Here is a 17460-nt window from a genome sequence, read left to right on the forward strand (position 1 = left end):
CTTGTAAGCACAGAAGGTCTCCGTCTCCTTCTTACTATGTTCAATAGTATGGAAGCATTCAAATGCCACGAGTGCATTATCCGTAATCATACGTCCAGGAACAAACGCACTTTGGTTCGGCGATATGATATCCCCAAGAATTGGCCGCAATCTATTCACTAGACATTTAGCTACGATTTTGTAAAGCACTGAACACAAACTTATGGGTCTAAAGTCTTTCAGGGACTCCGGCTGATCAGACTTTGGAATCAGAACAATTGAAGTAGAATTTGTTTCAGCAGGCATATTTCCGGTAGCAAAGAATAACCTTACCGCTGCCACAACTTTCTCCTTCAAAACTGCCCAATTTCTTTGATAAAAGGGTGCCGGAAAACCATCCGGTCCCGGGGCCTTTAAGGCTGCCATGATATTTAATGAATAGATAAAAATAATCGCACAAGAAAGGAAGAGAAAAACCGTGTGCACTGAGAAGGAAGGGGGAAAGGGAAGGAAACTAGAAGGAACCTTGGAAGCAAGCAGCACGGCTAGCTACTACTACTAGAAGGTGGGATGTTCCTGCTTGGTCCGTGGATTGACCAGCACTGCCGTGGAAGAGAAGATAGAAGACTAGTCCTGCGTCTGCATGTTGGCGGCTCTGAAAGAAGAATCGATCGATGAATCCAATCCTACTCCGTGGGTCGTTTCGTTAGGCAGATTAATAATAGTTTAATACTATCTTAGTTCCCGGTCTCCTTCTAGGTGCCCGATGGCTGGAAATAAGTCGTTTGACCTGCCAAACTCATGCTTAACTCATGATCAATGCTGAATAATACTACGTTTGGGAGCAGTGCTATTCTCTGCATCACATGCACATGTGCTGACTAGTCGTAGCCATCGTCGGAAGTTTCTTCCATTTCATTTCATTTCATGTGGAAACCAAACGAAACCAGCAAGCAGTGCTCGATGATGCAGCTTCCTTCCCTTCCCTATATATGCTTTGCTTTGCTTCCTACTGCTAGAAAATTAAAGGTCACGGACAGACAGACAGACACAGAAAGAGAGAGACCGTCTGCATCTCCATGGAGCTGGCCTCGGGCAGGGGCAGCCGCCGCAGTGCCAGCGCGGCCTCCTGGGGCTCCCGCCGCTCCTTCTCCATCCACAGCCAGGCGGCGGACCCCTTCGGCCGCGCCGCCTCGCAGCAGGGCCACCACGATGACGAGGAGAACCTGCGCTGGGCCGCGCTCGAGAAGCTGCCCACCTACGACCGCATGCGCCGCGCCGTCGTCCATGGCGGTGCCGCCGTCGACGGCCACGAGAATACGGAGATGGAGGGCCTGGTGGACATCAACCGCCTGGCCAGCGGCGAGGCCGGCAGGGCGCTGCTGGAGCGCGTCTTCCAGGACGACAGCGAGCGCTTCCTTAGGAGACTGAGGGACCGCGTGGACCGGGTGGGCATCGACCTGCCGGCGATCGAGGTCCGCTACCAGGGGCTCTCCGTCCAGGTGGACGCCTTCGTCGGCAGCCGGGCGCTGCCCACGCTCTGGAACTCGGCCACAAACTTCCTCCAGGTTTCAACTTTTAATTCTTTTTTTTTTGCTGGCACCCCACACCCCACTGCTAAAAAAACTATTGAGAATATAAGTACTTATTTTATTTATTGTGTATATTTTTCAGTTTGATTGATGTCATAGTCTCAAATTTCTATTTTGTTGTTCTAAAAAAGTTTGTTTAAATGCACGAATGCATGCATGAATTAAACTTGAAACTTTTTGTCAGAAAAAAAGAAAGAAAAAAAAACACTTGGTTTTCACCTTCTCTCTGAGACAATCATAGATTCATAGATGGTTGTGATCCTCTGCAGTACTGTATGATGCGCTACAGTAGAGGATCCTAACCCCACTGATGGATGGTTGCGATCATAATGGCATGCCACGTCACCAGATTCGTACCAATAGAGAGAGAAATGTGTGCTGGCGTGGCCAGTTATCCTGCCACGTCACCAGATTCGTACCAATAGAGAGAGAAAACGTTTGCTGGCGTGGCTAGTGATCCTGCCACGTCACCCAGATTCGCACGCTTCAACCTGCCACGTCAGCTTTCTTCTTCCTCGCTCTCTCTCTGTTCCCCTCCCCTCTACCCAAGAAGAGAAGGCCAAGGCATACCAGACCTGAGAGAGACCATGGAGAACTCCCTCGTGGCGGCGGCGGTGGGTACGGCAGCATCATCTCCCACTCCTCGACGGCGTCCTGTCCTGGTGACAAGGGGCGGCCAACTCTGGCCCTCCCCGCGCCGCGGCGGCGGCAGGGAAGACCAAAATCTAGCCTGGCCTGGCATGTCTAGCCACAGATCGATCATGGCATTGGCGTCCATCCATCGCTTCTACTCTACTCCAGAGGGCAGCGCCGAGTCTCGTCTCAACAAGACTCCAATTGCTGCCTTCTCCAGTGGTGCCCCCGAAGTGTTCGACGAAATGTCTGTGAGCTCGTGGCCAAGCCAATGGCGTCCTTGAGGTGTCCCACCAAATGTCTGTGAGCTTGCGACCCGAGTTGACGGTTTCTTCATTAATACTCCTATGACCTATCTATCATGGCTTGCCCTGCAGTATCATCCATCATTCACAATTGTTCTCATTCATCTACTCCTACTTCTCTACTATAATAAGCATCATGCATGCATGGATGGATGTGGATTTAATTACTACTAGTAGTAGAATGATGATTTGCATTTTCTTAGTGCTTACACAAACACGATATATATGATTGATGCCTGCAGGGTCTTGTCGGCCGCCTTGCTTCCTCCAACAAGAAGACCATCCACATACTCCAAAATGTCAATGGCATCATCAAACCATCAAGGTATATGCTATAATTAATCCTCACGCCATTACTCTTCCTATGCTACTGTTTCTCTATCACAAAGGCACTATACTCAAAATCACTTTGCAGTATCTAGTCCGAATCAGCAACAAAATCCGCTCATCATTCTTGTTGCTTTTCAGGATGACCCTTCTTCTCGGACCTCCATCCTCAGGAAAGAGCACACTTATGCGTGCCCTCACTGGCAAGCTTGACAAAAGCCTCAAGGTTTTAACTCATCTTTTTTTTTATTCTGCTTATGCATTCTGTCCTTGTACAAAAATAAATAACCACCATCATATGGATACTGCAACACACCCAGGTATCTGGCAACATCACTTACTGTGGTCATACATTTGAGGAGTTCTACCCTGAGAGGACCAGTGTGTATGTTAGCCAGTACGATCTCCACAATGCAGAGATGACCGTAAGAGAGACGCTCGATTTCTCCAGGCGCTGCTTAGGCGTCGGTGCCAGATATGACATGCTCTCTGAGCTCGCTGCCAGGGAGCGCGAAGCTGGCATAAAGCCAGATCCCGAGATCGATGCTTATATGAAAGCTACTGCCGTGCAAGGACAGGAGAGTAATATTGTTACCGATCTTACTCTCAAGGTGACTATCCTATACTGTCAATTACATGCAATTCTCTAGCAAAGTTTCGCCCATTTAAGTCTCACAAAAACCACGCTCTCAGGTGCTTGGGCTTGATATTTGTGCCGATATGCCCATTGGTGACGACATGATCAGAGGAATTTCAGGCGGCCAAAAGAAGCGAGTAACAACTGGTATGCTTGCATACCTAGATTCAACCCTTCCATTCATTGTTGAAAGGATTTTCTTACTTAATTCCTATTACGCTTGTGTGATTTGTTACTTGTGTCGATTGCAGGGGAGATGTTAACAGGACCTGCAAGAGCTTTGTTCATGGATGAAATTTCCACTGGTTTGGACAGCTCTAGCACATTTCAGATTGTGAAATACATAGGGCAATTGGTCCATGTGATGAATGAGACCGTGATGATCTCCCTCCTGCAACCACCGCCAGAGACCTACAACCTGTTTGATGACATTATTCTGCTATCAGAAGGGTACATAGTGTACCATGGGCCACGCGACAACATCTTGGAATTCTTCGAAGCTGCTGGTTTTAGGTGCCCTGAAAGGAAAGGAGTTGCTGACTTCCTTCAAGAGGTCACTTCCAAGAAAGACCAGCAACAGTACTGGTACCTTGACCAGGAGCAGTATCGTCACGTGTCTGTCCCAGAGTTTGCCGAACGATTCAAGTCATTCCACGTAGGCCAGCAGATGCTCAAGGAGCTGCAAATTCCTTTCGACAAGTCCAAAACTCATCCTGCTGCGCTGACCACCAGTAAGTATGGGCAATCCAGCTGGGAGTCATTCAAGACAGTGATGTCGAGAGAGCTGTTGTTGATGAAGCGCAACTCCTTCATCTACATCTTCAAGGTTACCCAGTTGCTCATCCTTGGGCTCGTGGCCATGACTGTGTTCTTCAGAACAAAGATGCCATATGGGCAGATTTCTGACAGCGCCAAATTCTTTGGTGCTCTGACTTTCAGTTTAATCACCGTCTTGTTCAATGGGTTTGCTGAGCTACAGTTTACTATTAAAATGCTTCCTACGTTCTACAAACAGAGAGATTTCTTGTTCTTTCCTCCATGGACCTTTGGACTGGTAAACATCATCTCGAAAGTTCCCGTTTCGCTTGTGGAGTCCTCGGTATGGGTCATACTCACGTACTACGTAATGGGCTTTGCACCTGCTGCAGGAAGGTATACATCCATATATTAACTTTTGCATTTAAGCTTTGATTTCGTTAGTCCATTATTCATCTATGTGCTCATTGCAGGTTCTTTCGTCAGCTTTTAGCTTTCTTCCTTACTCACCAAATGGCAATGGGTTTATTCCGATTTCTTGGTGCTGTTTTGAAATCAATGGTTGTGGCCAATACCTTGGGGATGTTTGTGATCCTTATTATTTTTATATTTGGAGGATTTGTCATACCTAGAGGTAAGCACCCTGTCATGAAAAGCTTGGCACGATAAATCTCATTTGCATGGATGAAAGTAAACCTTCTCCATCCTGATTTTTAACGTGAACAGGTGACATCCAACCATGGTGGATCTGGGCTTACTGGTCATCTCCTATGATGTACAGTCAGAACGCGATATCAGTCAATGAATTCCTTTCCAGTAGGTGGGCCAACGTAAGTTTTTCTTAGAACCCTGTTTTTCTTTTAGTTTCTTCTAAGCCGGACGGCAAGGGATCATTATGTCCTAGTGGTGTCAAGGTGACGACATATCAACTAATGCTGGACCTTTTCATTTTTACTACAGCCAAACAATGATACATCTATCGCTGCACGAACAGTAGGCGAGGCTATTCTTAAATCCAGAGGATTGTTTAGTGGAGACTCGGGATTTTGGGTTTCCATCGGAGCCATTATAGGATTCGCTATTCTGTTCAACATATTGTACCTTCTGGCACTTACGTATTTGAGCTGTGAGTAGCATTCTTTTCTTTTCTTCTGGTTTGTTTACTTATTGTTTGATGCCTTAGTGAGCAAGGTACTTACTGATTTGTTCTTATCCAGTTGGCAGCAGCTCAAATACAGTTTCAGACGAGGAGAATGAGAATGAGACAAACACTTCAATGCCTATAGGTGAGTTCTTAAGTCTTTGTACTATTTATCAAGCCACTTGAAGCTGTTAACAATAATGCTAATTAGTTAACAATTTGTGCAGATGAAGCCACAAATCGGCCAACTCGGTCACAAATCACCTTGCCTTTCCAGCCTCTTTCACTTTCTTTCAACCATGTTAACTATTACGTGGACATGCCTGCAGTAAGCCTACCTATCTTTCTACTCACACATCGTTTTAGGAGGGCATAAACTCATCATGTATGATAACATTATCTGCAGATGTGGTCTAACAAAAAATTTCTCAACTTGTGTTTCAGGAAATGAGAGAACAAGGATTCGCCGAAAGTCGTCTCCAGTTGCTCTCCGATATCAGTGGTGCTTTTAGGCCAGGTGTTCTGACAGCATTAGTTGGTGTGAGTGGAGCTGGGAAAACCACTCTAATGGATGTCCTGGCAGGAAGGAAAACTAGTGGGTCTATTGAAGGAAGTATCACCCTCTCTGGTTACCCTAAAAAACAAGAAACTTTTGCCCGCATCAGTGGCTATTGTGAACAGACTGATATCCATTCACCAAATGTTACTGTCTATGAATCCATTCTCTACTCTGCCTGGCTGCGTCTTTCCTCAGATGTTGACGAAAAAACGAGAAAGGTATATATATATATATATATATATATATATATATATATATATAGTCCAGCCATGTTTCAGATTCAAGTAAAGATGCGGTGTTCTTTATGTTTGAACTTTAAACAGTAATTGTTTCGGACTAATCTTCGCCCTTGCAGATATTTGTGGAGGAAGTCATGACTCTTGTAGAGCTTGATGTGTTGCGTAATGCTATGGTTGGTCTTCCTGGAGTGGACGGGTTATCCACTGAACAAAGAAAGAGACTGACAATTGCCGTGGAGCTGGTAGCAAATCCTTCAATCATATTCATGGATGAGCCAACTTCTGGTCTTGATGCTAGAGCCGCGGCGATTGTAATGCGGGCAGTGAGAAATACAGTTAACACTGGGCGAACTGTGGTTTGCACAATTCATCAACCCAGCATCGATATATTCGAGTCTTTTGATGAGGTACTCTCTCTCTCTACACACACACACACACACACACACACACATGCATTATATTTTTTACAACTTTTAGAAATGCAAATAACTCACTGTTGGTTCCTTTTATAGCTTCTGCTTATGAAAAGAGGCGGACGGGTTATTTATGCTGGTGAACTTGGTCACCACTCTCATAAAATAGTTGAATATTTTGAGGTTAGTTTCCTTAGTTTACATGTTGACGTGTGGCAGCAAGATTTTACAGGCTTAGAAAAAGTGATTGAAGATTTAACTTGGAAAAGTGAAAGACCTAACTGAAAAGGTTGTCATTGCATTGCAGGCAATTCCAGGTGTTGAAAAGATCACAGAAGGATATAATCCTGCAACATGGATGCTGGAAGTTAGCTCCCCTTCAGCCGAGGCTCGCCTGAACATAAATTTTGCTGACATTTATGCTAATTCTGACCTTTATAGGTAAGTAGCCTCATTTGTTGAATCTTGAGGCAGCCTTTCACTAATTTTATCCATTGGCTGTTGATTCCTTTAAAACAAGTACACATTATCTTGAAATGGAGTGCCAGAATTGCAGTTGTTTTCATTTCTTATGTCAACATTGAGTTCCTATTTCTCAAATATGAGCAGGAAAAACCAAGAACTTATTAAGGAATTAAGCGTTCCCCCGCCAGGTTACGAGGATCTCTCATTTCCTACAAAGTATTCTCAGAATTTCTACAACCAATGTGTTGCAAACTTCTGGAAGCAATACAAATCTTATTGGAAGAATCCAGCTCACAACGCCATGCGCTTCCTTATGACGTTGATCTATGCCCTTGTATTTGGCACGGTGTTTTGGCAGAAGGGGACAAAAATGTATGGTCCTATCCTTTTTCTGTAGTTGGGATTGTTGAATGATTATGTATTAGCTTCTGTGGAGGCACTAATGCTTTTCTTTCTTGTGTGCAGAAACTCGCAACAAGATTTAGCCAATCTACTTGGAGCCACTTATGCTGCGGTCTTTTTCCTTGGGTCTGCCAACTGTATCACAGTTCAGCCTGTTGTGGCAATTGAGCGAACGGTTTTCTACCGTGAAAAGGCGGCAGGGATGTACTCTCCATTAGCCTATGCATTCGCTCAGGTAATTTGTTGATATTAACTTCATGCCCATTTTCATTGAAAATTCATTCATTGTTTAGATTCATTGAGCTTGTCTAGATGAAAGGGCAAAAATTCCAAAGTTGGTATGATTCTCAAGATTGTGCAATTTTTTTTGATTCATGCAGACATGCGTGGAGGTGATGTACAACATCGTGCAGGGGATTGAATACACGTTGATCATCTATTCGATGATTGGATATGAATGGAAAGCTGCAAAGTTCTTCTATTTCCTCTTCTTCATAATTTCCTGCTTCAACTACTTCACATTGTTTGGCATGATGCTGGTGGCGTTGAGCTCATCTGCCATGCTCGCAAACATAATCATAGCCTTTGTACTCCCCCTGTGGAACCTTTTTTCTGGATTCCTCGTTATGAGACCGGTAAGTGAGCCATCTGTGTCACGTGTCAATTAACTAACTGGATTCGTTGACCGAGGTGAAGTCGTGATGTTGGTTGTTGTTGCATGCAGTTAATACCAATTTGGTGGAGGTGGTACTACTGGGCAAACCCCGTGTCCTGGACCATATATGGCGTCATCGGGTCGCAGTTTGGCGATAACACCAGCCCTGTGTCGGTCACCGGTGGGAGCCTCGTGACGGTGAAGCAATTCTTGGAGGACGGTATGGGCATTAAGCACGATTTCCTTGGGTATGTCGTGCTCGCGCATTTCGCGTACGTCATCGGCTTCTTCTTGGTGTTTGCCTACTCCATCAAGGTGTTGAACTTCCAGAAACGTTAGGAATGCAGGCGTCCCAATCCATAGTTTGTGTGTATATCTGTATAGTAGGATACATACGTAGGCATTGTTGCATAAACTCTGCTATTTAGAGTTTGTAGTGATATGCCGGCCCTATTTTTTAACGTTCATTTTTGGTCTGTCGGTTGTTGTCAAAGTGTGATTTGGTTCATTTTTTGTCTAATAAATATACTGTGACCCTTGTGTAAAAACTTTTCATCTCACTGGAAGCGGATTTATCATTGGTCTCTGTTAATTCCTTCACGGGATTCAGAGATTTATTCATGTGGGTCAATTCAATTCAATCACATGATTTGATTTGATTGTTTTCAAAGGCAGGCAGGTACATGTGTCTCATCTTAGGGGTAATAGTGCTTTCCCGCCAACTTGGCAAGACCTAGCCCCGGGTCTCCGCACGACCCCATCTCTCGACGATACCGCCGCCGCCGCTTCCTCTCCTCTCCTCTCCCTCGATTCTTCTCCCTCGTTCTGCCTCTGCATCTGCTCCGACCCCTCCTTTTCCCCGAGCTGCCGGCCTCCTCCTCTGCGTCTCTCCTCGCCGGTCGTCGCAGATCTCATCGCCGCGGTTGTAGTGGCCGGACAAGACAAAGAGAAGCTGCAGCGGCCGGCTGCAGTGTGGCCTCGCCGGAGGAGAGCGCCGATCGCCGTGGACGACACAGAGCCCTCTTCGGCGGCGCTGTTCGGCAGCCGCCGCGGCGGCGGCGGCGGCGGCGCCGGTGGAGGAGCTGGTAGAGAGCGCGGACGGGTTCCCGGAGCACAAGCATGAGATAGTGCGGCTCCTGCAGGCGAACGGCCACGTGTGCGGGACGATGGGCGACGGCGTGAACGACGCGCCGGCGCTGAAGAAGGCCCACATTGGCATCGCGGTGTCGGACGCGACGGACGCCGCCCGGGCCGCCACCGACATCGTGCTGACGGAGCCCGGCCTCGGCGTCATCGTCTGCGCCGTCCTCACCAGCTGCGCCATCTTCCAGCGCATGAAGAACTACACGGTGAGTCTGGGTCCTCGACGCCATTGCCAACGCTACAAATATTCAGTTCAGTTACTGGGATTTGCTTGTGATGATTTCTACTACCTTGCCGGTGCAGATTTACGCCGTGTGCATCACCATACGGATAGTTGTAAGAATGCAGCAGCAAATCAATTTAACCTGGTAGTAGAAATTCCAGTGATCTTCTTTCCTCTCTGACTCGAATGGATGCAGGTTGGGTTTGTTCTTCTGGTGTCGACATGGGAGTACGACTTTCTGCCATTCATGGTGCTCATCATAGCCATACTCAACGATGGTAATTAATGTAGTAGCACCTCTGAACTTTGGTGCCAAGTTTCAGACCATACTGAAACACATAGCCTGACCGAAATGCTTTGATCAGGGACGATCATGGCGATATCCAAGGACCGGGTGACGCCGTCGCGGAGCCCGTACAGTTGGAAGCTGAACGAGATATTCGCCACCGGGGTCGTCATCGGCGCCTACCTCGCGCTGGCCACGGTGCTCTTCTACTGGGCAGTCACCAGAACCACATTCTTTGAGGTTAGCACATCCAAGGCTGAACCGATGAACATCTCTGTTGATCTGTACTTCGGGAGAAAGAGAGAAATTTTGCTTTCAGACTGAGAGACACACACATTGTTATTTCAGCCAATCATTTATATATGTATTATTGGTGGATTGCACCGTGAATAAAAACCTGATGGTCATGTTCGACATCAATCAAGAATTTAATTGAAGGCAGGGTACGCACATTGATGGAAATGGATGCCTTTTTTCATTTTCTTTCAGCTGTAACATATTTCCATCCGATGGATTTGGTTTTACTTCACTTGCACATAAAGCCAGTAATTTGTTTTCAGAGAGATACCCAGCGAGTCAATTTTACCTGTGACTACACAAGGGCTCTGTTCTGTTCTACTACTCCCTCCATACCAAAATACAAGACGTGAAATACAGTTTTAATTCAACTGTAAAAATGTCTTATATTTTGGTATAGAGGTACGGTTCATTGTGTATTTATGTGTATGCATGGGTGCTTGTGTGTTGTTCTTGGATTCCTACCTGTATCGGTTCATTCACACTCATCAGGTGTTTTTATGTCTCCTTCATATGATGACTTAGATTTTTGTTTCTTTTCTCAGAAATTGCACCGGAAATTGAATCAAATAGTAAAGCTATTGCCCAAATTGTCCTAATAAGAATTTAAACACTGAAACCTTCTAATATTCTGAAATTGTGCTTTCTCTTTCCTCTTCTTTTTTGAAAGTAATTAGCTGGACGTTTTATACCATGAATTCTGTAGTACAATCAGAGCTATCTTTATCACATTGTAATGACACAAGGTCATCAATTTAACTGGATGAGCCTATGTGATTTTGTATGTTGAAGAACTACTCCCCGCAGTTCCCATTCTCGTGATCGTCCCGTTCCAGCCAACTGCTATAATGAAGTAGTTAAGAACATGCACTGAGTAAGAGCGATCTGTTTTGATACTTTGTGAGCAATAATGCCTGATCTTCTGTTGCAGTTGTTGGGATAGTAATGCCTGCAAGAACGGGATTTGATATCTATGGATTATCGCAATTATTCGACGTGCTGGCGTCTTGCTTATTTGGTAAGGTAATTGATATGTTTCCTCCCTTTGCTGTGCTAGGAATTCATTTAAGTATTTTGTGGTATAGTTAAATGCTTAAACTGAGTGGAAGTTTTTGATGGTATGATTCCTTTCAGAACATAAGGTCTGAACAAATGGAATGACAACCAATCTTATTACTGGGAACTTCGGAAGGATGGATTTCGCGGTGAAACGATGGACATGAGCACCCCTGTTATAACAGGAAGGCACATTCTATATGACTTCCTCAGGAGCCATTCTTTTGATTTGTCTCTATTTGCTTGATAAGCATTCGATGTGCTTACGAGTTAGTAGCACATATTAAATTTAATTTTAATTCATGTGTCGTCACCTGCAGTCAGCCGATGAAAATGAGTGGAAGATGTATTTGTGATGCCATCAAAATATGGTCCAGACTTGCCTCGGGAAAAGACCCATCTGTGACCATGTAGGAGGTGCCCAGCAAAATTGTAGCAGTGACGGCCTTTCCAGGTCCATCTGTTAACCTTTGATGTTTTGACATCGACTTCCTCAGCGAGTTGCTTGGGTGCTAAGCATCTCTTTGAATATCAGTACAAACGTGTGGAATTTTTTAGACTGATGTTATAAGTTGCTTTACCTCTGTCTATGGTTCTTCACTTGATGGAAACCAAGTCTTATGAAGTATATTTATTAAGTACTGCCTTATTTGCTGTTTTTGGATTTGTCACCTGAATAATGTGAGTTGATAGACATGTGTTATAGTTTCCTCTGCCAAACCTGAGGATGAGTTACCATTTCTTACTAATAGCATTGCTTTTTTCCTCATGCAGAGTAGCTTTTAGAGTGGTCAAAGAGACTGAAAGTTTTCCACTGCTATTATTTGGCTCTTCTTTGAAGGGGAGCGATACAACCTGAAGCTTTCATGTTATTCCTCTAGCTTTTACTCTAGATGGTACTACAAATGGATCCCATGGAGGTGAGGGCGAGCCATGTCAATTATTTACTGACTAACTCTGTTTTTCCAATTGAATTGGGTCTCATGAAGAATCTGCACACATTGGATCAATTTGATCGCCAATCATTGGACAACAGATTGACAAATGCTTTCCGTGGCTGGAACCATTGGCATAAAACTCAAATAAGGTATCTTATCCTAATTGTTTGGCTATATGTGTCAGCAAATGAAATTCAGGGAACTAGGCCAACAAAATGGAGTTTCAACAGGGTAATTTAACTCTACCATTGATTACCTTGACAATTCAATGGTGCTGTTTTTTGGTATGCCGAGTGCTGTAAAGCTGAATTATCGATGCCATTTTTCTATCTTTTAGAGGTGCACTCAGCTTCTCAGTTTGTTTCTGTTCCTTCCCATGGTACAGGTAGCATGATTTATGTGGGCAGATTATCGATGCCATTTTCCGATCTCTTAGACATGATTCATGCTTCCTCGCTAATCTGTTTTTTTCTACAGTTAATTAATTCTGAATAGGTTTAGTTGAAACTTAAACTTGCTAGAGCTTCAACGATGTCATTGATCCCTTTTTACATATATCATAAATATTACTATTAAGTTTGATGGTTACTAAATGATGGGTTACATATCTACACCAGGGCCATGGGTTTGTAAGATTTAGGAGCAATCGGGGAAGATGCAGATAATGCAAGAGAGTGGCACTTCAGTTTATTTAGGTTGTTCAGGTATGTTCTCGCCTACAGAAAAACGTAGTATTGGTTTTGAGGCAGATTCTCTTGCTTAGGGGTTTCCTGCCCGAGTTAGGCTTGTTGTTTGTTTCAAATATTCAATGTAAGGTCTAAATTTCACCAATAATTTTGTTGTTGTTGACCACAGTGTGGGCAACCGTTTTGATTGCAGCCGAATTTTCCAATGGCTGCCAATTTTTTAGCCAACCTTTGTGATTCTGTACTAGCACACGACAGGCGACAGTTTTCTTCACCAAAATTCTTGCACGCCATCGTTTTTGTAGGGCTGGTCTGGGTTCAATTCAAACAGCCCCTAAACCCCGCCTATATTGTTATATAACTGAAATTTCTTTTCCCAAACAAACTATGACATTTACGGCTGTTGCAAGCGATACTTGCTTCTCACCTACATTGAATTGAATGCGGGAGCACCTGGTGGCATCCAGTACTTTGGTGAGCTTGAAGACCACTGTTATTGGGTAATGGCGTGAAGCTCTCTGAACGCCACGTAGACGCTCTCTTTGCTATGTTCTGGCACAAAGAGCCAGACATCAAGTACTACGTGTGCACAATCAACAAAACATTTGACATCAAGTACTATGTGTGCACAATCAACAAAACATTTGACATCAAGTACTATGTGTGCACAATCAACAAAACATTTACCAAGCCAGGCCAGCGCATGGTAACCTCAAAAACACACTCTTATCTTCCATATCACACAACAATCTGTGTCCATGTAAATCACTTTTTCTTGTATCAGTATTTTCAGGTACACTACTAAAGAGAACCTGCTGGACTACATTGATCCAAACAATGATACACTCATGGTCAGACTTGCAAATGGCCGTCTGTGCACCGAATGTCGCGTTATGGTAGGAACTGACAAGAGGGCCACTATAACCACCAACTGGTCTGAGTTTCGTTGCCGTGCCAACATTCGCGAAGGAGACATCTGCGCTTTTCGTTTCAGGGTCACTTCAAAGTACCGCCTGGTTCTCACCGTCCACCTCCTCTAATGCACCATTGAATACACCGCAAATCTTGTGTCATTATAATCTAGCACTAAGTACTCCTAATTATGACTTATCCCGTGATGAACCTATAATTTACTTTTCGACCCTGCTATCCAATGCTTATGAAGATGTCAAACCTATGCCTTTGTTTATGTAAACTGCACTGTTCTCAGTCAGATTATTCATGTTAAGGTCCATAATGGGGCTTCTATGCATATATGTATTTATTTCTGCTGTTATTCTCTGCTTGAAATCTCAATTTCTTAATTAACACAATCATCACACATGCTAATCAAAACATCAAAGTGTGTTAAAGGGTCGACCACTAGCTGGCACTGCCCAGCTCCCTCTCAAGAGGCGCGCCCGCCCAGCTCTCTCAAGAGGCGCGCCACGGGCGCGCCCCAACACCTAGTTTATAACAACGGTAGGGGGGAGGGTGTCGTTTGAGGGAGAGGACCATGGCGTCGGGGTTGTGCTATTGAAGTGAGAGTGCAACGGTTCAGGTAGGGACTTCAACGCAGAGGGAGAGAGCCTGCCTACTCATCCTAAGATGGTGCAACCTAGGCGAGGCGACCACGTTGGTGCATGCGAAAACGATGACACAATCGACACTGAGTTGTTACGCCGTGCCACTAACATCAGAGAGTGGCCGGACATCACCGCCGCTAACTGAAAAGTGAGACACACGGGAGATGTAAGTTTTTTTTCCTTTTTTTGAAAGGTGGAAATGAGAGTGATAGAGAGAACTTTGAGAGAGTGATCGAGAACTCTTTTTTTTTGAAAGATCCAGCAAATTGCTGGCTTGATTCAGATTTAGCAGAAAGCAGCGGAAGAACAACATGGTGAAGATCCAAGGATCAAAAGAGAAAGGAAAAATTGTGGCCCTAATAGCTGCATAGAGCTACACCCACCACAAACAACATGACTACACAACCGAAGCACCTGTCCGAAGCTAAGCATCACCACCGCGTCTCGAACAACGCCGACCACCTCCGAAGACAGCAGCAGCTCCCACTGCAACTTCCCTCACCAATGCACCATCCACCCTGGAAGCAGGGGGTAGATGGCGGGACTTGGTCGATCCCAGGAAGAGCTTCGTCTTGGACTCATCGATGATTTCATACATTGCGCCTGGAGCTTCACCTTGAACAGCGGCGAGCACCGGAGGAGCGCCGCAAAGAGCTTCCAGGAAATGTCTCCAAATGTGATGCTCCCAGCAGAGGAACGACGTCAAACACGCCGCCATCACGCCGATCCAACACCGGACCTAGGATTTCGCCCAGAGACAAACCACCATCCGAGCACGAGGAAGATGCCGACACACCTCAGGTGACGCCTACAAGGAGGAAAATAACACCCACAGGCGCCATCGCCACCGGCCTCTGGTCGTGCATGACTTTCGTCCATATCGCCGCACACCTTCACTCATGCCCATAGAAGCTCGTCCATGCAGTCTCGCACCGCCACCGCCGCAGAACCTAGTCGTAGAAGCCATGGAGTCGTGGTCCACCCCGCCCACGGCGAGCCTACAGTGACCAGATCAGTCCCTTTATCCCGCATCTATCACGGACGGAGCCGCCTGCTCCAGCATCACAGGACCAACGCGCAGGGCCGGCGCGCGTCCAACACACCACGGATCTGGCCAGGCTCGTCCAGATCCGGCCGCCACACGCCGGAGGGGCGCCGCCTCGCTGATGTCAACTACACAACCTTCTTCTTGTAGACGTTGTTGGGCCTCCAAGTGCAGAGGTTTGTAGGACAGTAGCAAATTTCCCTCAAGTGGATGACCTAAGGTTTATCAATCCGTAGGAGGCGTAGGATGAAGATGGTCTCTCTCAAGCAACCCTGCAACCAAATAACAAAGAGTCTCTTGTGTCCCCAACACACCCAATACAATGGTAAATGTATAGGTGCACTAGTTCGGCGAAGAGATGGTGATACAAGTGATATATGGATGGTAGATAAAGATTTTTGTAATCTGAAAATATAAAAATAGCAAGGTAACTAATGATAAAAGTGAGAACAAACGGTATTGCAATGTGTTGAAACAAGGCCCAGGGTTCATACTTTCACTAGTGCAAGTTCTCTCAACAATAATAACATAATTGGATCACATAACTATCCGTCAACATGCAACAAAGAGTCACTCCAAAGTCACTAATAGCGGAGAACGAACGAAGAGATTATGGTACTGTACGAAACCACCTCAAAGTTATTCTTTCCAATCAATCCGTTGGGCTATTCCTATAAGTGTCACAAACAACCCTAGAGTTCGTACTAGAATAACACCTTAAGGCGCAAATCAACCAAAACCCTAATGTCACCTAGATACTCCAATGTCACCTCAAGTATCAGTGGGTATGATTATACGATATGCATCACACAATCTCAGATTCATCTATTCAAACCAACACAAAGTATTTCAAAGAGTGTCCCAAAGATTCTACCGGAGAGTCAAGACGAAAATGTGTGCCAACCCCTATGCATAGGTTCATGGGCGGAACCCGCAAGTTGATCACCAAAACATACATCAAGTGGATCAATAGAATACCACATTGTCACCACGGGTATCCCACGCAAGACATACATCAAGATAAGATAACTTCAAAGGGAAAACTCAATCCATTACAAGAGAGTAGAGGGGGAGAAACATCATAAGATCCAACTATAATAGCAAAGCTCGCGATACATCAAGATCGTACCACCTCAAGAACACGAGAGAGAGAGAGAGAGAGAGAGAGAGAAAGAGAGAGAGAGGAGAGATCAAACACATAGCTACTGATACATACCCTCAGCCCCGAGGGAGAACTACTCCCTCCTCGTCATGGAGAGCACCGGGATGATGAAGATGGCCACCGGAGAGGGATTCCCCCTCCGGCAGGGTGCCAGAACGGGTCTAGATTGGTTTTCGGTGGCTACGGAGGCTTCTGGCGGCGGAACTCCCGATCTATTGTGCTCCCCGAAGTTTTTAGGGTATATGGGTATATATGGGAGGAAGAAGTACGTCGGTGGACCTCCGGCTATCCACGAGGCAGAGGGGCGCGCCCTCCACCCTCGTGGGCAGCCCAGGACTCTCCTGGTCCAACTCCGATACTCCGTGGGCTTCTTCTGGTCCAAAAATAAGTTCCGTGAAGTTTCAGGTCAATTGGACTCCGTTTGATTTTCCTTTTCTGCGATACTCTAAAACAAGGAAAAAACAGAAACTGGCACTAGGCTCTGGGTTAATAGGTTAGTCCCAAAAATAATATATAAAAGTGAATAATAAAGCCCATAAACATCCAAAACAGATAATATAATAGCATGGAACAATCAAAAATTATAGATACGTTGGAGACGTATCAGAATCCCTAAGCTTAATTCCTGCTCGTCCTCGAGTAGGTAAATGATAAGAACATAATTTTTGATGTGGAATGCTACCTAACATATTTATCCATGTAGTTCTGTTTATTGTGGCAAGAATATTCAGATCCATAAGATTCAAGACAAAAGTTTAATATTGACATAAAAATAATAATACTTCAAGCATACTAACAAAGCAATCATGTCTTCTCAAAATAACATGGCCAAAGAAAGCTATCCCTACAAAATCATATAGTCTGGCTATGCTCCATCTTCACCACACAACATATTTAAATCATGCACAACCCCGATGACAAGCCAAGCAATTGTTTCATACTTTTGGTGTTCTCAA

General features: G+C 45.1%; 3 protein-coding genes across 4 annotated transcripts; all 3 read left to right on the forward strand.

Moving 5' to 3' along the window:
• Positions 1-980: 980 nt before the first annotated feature.
• Positions 981-8734, forward strand: LOC125506994 (ABC transporter G family member 48-like). Of its 2 annotated transcripts, none has more exons than XM_048671699.1 (19): positions 981-1547; positions 2752-2834; positions 2978-3062; positions 3157-3447; positions 3530-3620; positions 3725-4625; positions 4703-4863; positions 4956-5059; positions 5190-5355; positions 5447-5515; positions 5598-5698; positions 5815-6147; positions 6285-6575; positions 6681-6764; positions 6889-7022; positions 7191-7418; positions 7512-7683; positions 7829-8083; positions 8173-8734. In XM_048671699.1, the coding sequence occupies exons 1-19, from the start codon at positions 1059-1061 to the stop codon at positions 8440-8442; spliced, it is 4308 nt and encodes a 1435-aa protein (XP_048527656.1). In that variant the 5' UTR covers positions 981-1058; the 3' UTR covers positions 8443-8734. The 2 variants fall into 2 exon arrangements, with proteins under 2 accessions (XP_048527656.1, XP_048527657.1); XM_048671700.1 differs by lacking the exon at positions 981-1547 and adding an exon at positions 2079-2503.
• Positions 8735-8786: 52 nt separating this feature from the next.
• LOC125506632 (plasma membrane ATPase 2-like) lies at positions 8787-9672 on the forward strand. Its single transcript, XM_048671417.1, has 2 exons — positions 8787-8804; positions 9033-9672. Exons 1-2 carry the CDS (start codon positions 8787-8789, stop codon positions 9648-9650), a joined length of 636 nt encoding a protein of 211 aa, XP_048527374.1. The 3' UTR covers positions 9651-9672.
• Positions 9673-9717: 45 nt separating this feature from the next.
• Positions 9718-10699, forward strand: LOC125506995 (ATPase 10, plasma membrane-type-like). Its single transcript, XM_048671701.1, has one exon. The coding sequence runs from the start codon at positions 9843-9845 to the stop codon at positions 10077-10079; it is 237 nt and encodes a 78-aa protein (XP_048527658.1). The 5' UTR covers positions 9718-9842; the 3' UTR covers positions 10080-10699.
• The last annotated feature ends 6761 nt before the right edge of the window (positions 10700-17460 follow it).

The sequence above is a fragment of the Triticum urartu genome, chromosome 5, assembly GCF_003073215.2.
Source record: "Triticum urartu cultivar G1812 chromosome 5, Tu2.1, whole genome shotgun sequence".
NCBI classification, from domain to species: domain Eukaryota; kingdom Viridiplantae; phylum Streptophyta; class Magnoliopsida; order Poales; family Poaceae; genus Triticum; species Triticum urartu.